This window comes from Sinocyclocheilus anshuiensis, unplaced genomic scaffold (assembly GCF_001515605.1).
Source record: "Sinocyclocheilus anshuiensis isolate Anshui unplaced genomic scaffold, SAMN03320099.WGS_v1.1 scaffold1993, whole genome shotgun sequence".
Taxonomy (NCBI): domain Eukaryota; kingdom Metazoa; phylum Chordata; class Actinopteri; order Cypriniformes; family Cyprinidae; genus Sinocyclocheilus; species Sinocyclocheilus anshuiensis.
The window spans coordinates 178,672-183,298 of NW_015540847.1; the positions used below are offsets into that span (position 1 = coordinate 178,672).

Genomic DNA, 4,627 nt, shown 5'->3' on the forward strand with positions numbered 1-4,627 from the left:
GTGAAGATGTATTTGTTTAGTACAGGTGATCTGTCATCACTGATCAGTTAGTTAAGGTCAGGTAATAGTTTAATCTCATTTAGAGTCAGTGGTAAACCGCATCAGTGTCTGGACATGATCATAATGAGCCCATCTTAATTAACCGTGACCTTTGACCTGGTGTGTGTCTGTTCATCTTTATTTGCAGTGATGGGACTGATAGCAGGATAAAACATTTACAATTTCTCATGTTAACAAAATGTATTTGATTTTATTCATCTCAAAAATTTGAACAATCTATACATTGGGTTACACTGATAAATATTGCATTTGCAGGTTAGCACTTCTTAATAGTGTACCATAGTCCATAGTCTTACTTTTATTGTTATATTTTGTAATATCAACCTCAAATTTGGAACACAACTTGTTTAGATTTATGCCTTTGATTTTCTTGCCGTTTTAGAGTAAAACATGTTTTGGATAATATATATTTCATATAACATTTTAAAATAGTCTTTTTTCACACACACACACACACACACACACACACTTGGCAAAGGTTTTGGCACTTGCTATGTGAACACAAAAAAATAATGGATGTGATTTGAAAAGGTTAAATGGTTCTGAAAAACAATAGTCACACTTGAATGGTTAGTGGTCAAAAATGATGGCACTGAAATGAATGGGGAGTGAATTTCATCAAGTAGAAACGTTTGGTATTGCACCCAAACAAAATCTTACTTTTATTGTTATATTTTGTAATATCAACCTCAAATTTGGAACACAACTTGTTTAGATTTATGCCTTTGATTTTCTTGCCGTTTTAGAGTAAAACATGTTTTGGATAATATATATTTCATATAACATTTTAAAATAGTCTTTTTTCACACACACACACACACACACACACACACACACACACACACACACATATATATATGCGATAGATAGATAGACAGACAGACAGACAGACATAGTGAGATAGTCAGATAGGTCAGGTGTATTTTCATGTATCAGCTGCTCGTGACTAACACACTTGTATTATTGGCTGACAGCTGAATCAGCCAATCAGCGCCTTTCCACTGCTTCTTCACGTGCGCATCACCGCGTCCCGTCCAATCAGGTGCTTGAGAGAAACGCGTCGCGCTGCGCTCGAGCCCCGCGCTGTCAGTCCGCCCGGCGACGCGCTGCGGAACGGGAGCGTCAGCTGAAGGTGAACGGACGGCACAGTCGCATCCGCAGGTAAGAACCGCGCGTTTCCTGACGCTGGCTGTGTACGAGGAGACACGCGATGCTGCGAGGAGGAGGAGGAGGAGGAAGAGGTGGATGGTCATGATGATGATGCTGAGACACACACATGTACCGCAGTGCAGACGCGCGCGCGCCTGTTTGACGAACACGGATGTTTTGCTTTGATTTCTGTAACGAGTCAGTCGCACGCGTTGTTTTTCTCACGCGCACCTGTGCGCGCGTCTCATCGCTGCTGGAAAAGGCGTGTATGAAGCATTAAAGATGCACGAAGCGTCAGAAAGGAATCACAGCGCTCATTCAGTGCCAGCACTGCTCTCGCAGGGCGTTAGAGACATACACATGACGAGCAGGGTTAGATATGATGTGCAGCGTTATATAGGGCGTGTAGAGACACATAAACCCTCTCTACGCATCATATCTAACCCTACATGTCTACATGCGTGTGTGCAGTCATGTGTGATACTGTATGTCCGGCCATTACCATCAATGCAAACATCATTTATAAATGACTAGTAAACGCTGCAGCCAAACCGCGCATAGATCTACCTGAGTTTAAAATGATTGATATACTTTTATAGCTTTTTTTTAATATTTTGAATTTGATTTGTGTATATATTTTATTGATTTTTATATTTTTATATTATTCACTTGGAAATTGCTAGTAAATTTCACAAATAATAAAAAAAAAAGAAATGACAAGTTACATGTTGAATTTAATGTGAAAATTTGAAGTAGAAAGACTGAAATAGTATTTTATTGTAAACTGCATTTTTTTGTAATTTTATTTATTTATTTACAACTTAGAAAAATAGTGTGGATTTAGTTTATTTAGTTAGTTAGTTTAGTACTTCAAGCTAAACTCAATTTTAAGTAATGATTTTTTATGGTTTATTTTTTAGTTTCAGTTAACTATAATAACCTTGTGGAATTGCCTAATTAATTATTCAAACACAACAGCCAATGGCAAGTCTCCAGCAGCAGACCTTTCAATATTCCTATTTCTATTAAAAGTAGTTGTGTTTATTAAAATGATATGCAATTTGGGTTTTAAAATTAAATTTTGGCACTGATCATGTGTTTGTCAAGCAAAACGCCATGGATTTAAGAAAACACTTTGACCAACAACAAAAGGTAAGAGTCTGGAGACATTAATGGGACACTGCTATATATGAATAATATATAAATATGGCTAGTCATGATTCTCTGATCATGTGTGGTTTCAGAGGTGGCTCATGGTTTGGGCTAGAGTTAGGACTAGTTCAGGAATGGTCTGGATTAGTGGTCGACCGATATTAGTTTTTTGACAGCCGATGCCGATATCTTATGGCCGATATAAAGCCGATATAATTTGTTTTTAATTTTAATTAATATTTAAGAAATTTGAAATCATTTGACAATGGATTAAAAAATGTGTAAAATAAACATAGTTATACGTTAGATGACAAAGTATTTTTCACAAATAAATAAATATTTAATAAAAATATAATTAAAAAGGAAGTAAACACTGTAACCAACAGGGCACTCAGTATTCTGGAAAATTTGTGTGCATTGGTAATCATATTTTTCAAATAAAGCCAAGGTAACACTCATTTTACATACAGCACACAGAGAAAATGACATGAATATGACATTGGGCAAATGCATAAAGTGCAGCATAATTTGAAATCACGAGTTTAAAGTTTAATGCATTCCATTCACACGGACCGAAAGTCATGCAGAGAACACGCGATCATGCAGGTCACATGCACACTTCACAAGATCTCAACTAGATTCGACTAAGTCTGCAAGGTTTGTGAAATTAAATGTTCATTAGATTTGTTTAAATGATATAAATGCGTATTTGCTGAATGCTGACGGCAAATCAGAAAGTATTATAATGTTTGCCTTTCTATTACTAATAATATAATAGCAATCGTTATAATACTTTTTCTATGCATTAATTCCTTTGTTGAACAGTTATATCGGATTATTAGACAGACTTCTATCTGTATTAGACAGAGCTGTTAACGATGACAGTGAACAAGAGGGAGAATGTGAGCAGTGTGCGCTCAGGTGCTGCCGCTCTCAGCGCCGTCAAAATAAAAGTCCCGCCTCGAACACATCGGGCAAACAGAAAAACGTATTGGCCGAAGCCGATATTTGAAAAATGCCAAATATCGGCCTTGGCGATATATCGGTCGACCACTAGTCTGGATGCAGTATCATGTCCTGATGGTGTTTAATCAGAGGAAGGCTGTTCTGTGGGTTAATCAGCTTCCACATGAAGGATCCTGAGCTTCTGGCCAATCACAGCGAGACCTGTCCTCGTGTCTGTGATATCAGTCTCCTCGTGTTTTCCTCAGGGCTGACGAATGTGTGTTTGACCCGGTTTACCCATCAGCCCCGGGCGCAGGGTCTCCTCGGGATGCTGATGTGTGTGTCTGGATCAGATGTGATGAACGAGCCTCATTAGCAGCATCAGATCCTTATATTGGTGCGCTCAGGTCAAGTCAGAAAGAAGAAAACACATGAACAGTCAGAATTACTTTCAGCCTTGAGTTTACGAGTCTTTAGTTGACAGTAAATTTGTTTGAATGATTTAAATGATTATTTTTTTAATTTACAATAAAACTAGATTGCATGTACAAAACACCATAGATATGTAAGATATGTAACGATTCATTTCACAGCACCTTCATGAATTTAATAAACACAAAGAAATGGCACATTGACTCAAGTGATCTGAACGTATCGGATGTCGTAATTATGACTTCCCAAATCGTAAATATGAAGTTGAACGCACCATATGTCAGAAATCAGTATGGAGAGGTTTGACTGAACAGTCTCTGTAGACTCAGATGTTCACGTGTGACTCTTGAGGTCTCTGAGTTTGGGAGGTTTTCAGCAGATTCGCTCTGTATTTCTACATCTGAAGGCCAGAGAAACAGGAGGTCCACGCGCTGCTCTTCAGGTGATTTTACCAGCACTGAGTGGTTCTACAGTTATGGATGCTGGACCAGACCGTCTCTTCTCACCTTCATCTCGCACATACAGTGTGTCAGAAACAGAAGCAGGGCACTGCATGTGTCTGTAATACAACATATGAAAAATATCATCTTTTGATCAATCTGTCAGTGAACTATTACTGTCATCATCATCAGTGAAATTATTTACATGATGATAAGAGAAGAACAAACACACATGCGCTCCAGATTCAGCTCTGGAAGATGACAGATGATGAGTTATGATGAGTTATTCAGTATAGCAATCCTCTCAAAGCTGCAGTGTGTCATTCCTGCAGCATCAGTGATGAACTGAACACTAACAGTCCTTCAGTAATCAGTGTTTTAGCGTGTGAACTTTGTCCCCTCAGCTCTGAGACTGCGCTTCCCAGCATGCATCTGTGCAATCAGTGTCC

The 4,627-nt window shown here is 38.3% G+C and overlaps 2 protein-coding genes across 2 annotated transcripts in view; one reads left to right on the forward strand and one right to left on the reverse strand.

Moving 5' to 3' along the window:
- Positions 1-4,250, reverse strand: part of LOC107687615 (uncharacterized) — a 16,198-nt gene extending 11,948 nt beyond the window's left edge. The window contains exon 1 of the mRNA XM_016485010.1: positions 4,245-4,250. Within this exon, the coding sequence (XP_016340496.1) occupies positions 4,245-4,250 (6 nt within the window). The remainder of the gene's footprint in view (positions 1-4,244) is intronic.
- The window catches only part of cntn1a (contactin 1a), an 88,625-nt gene continuing 85,146 nt past the window's right edge, over positions 1,149-4,627 (forward strand). The window contains exon 1 of the mRNA XM_016485001.1: positions 1,149-1,221. The gene's annotated coding sequence lies outside the window, so the exon portion shown is untranslated. The remainder of the gene's footprint in view (positions 1,222-4,627) is intronic.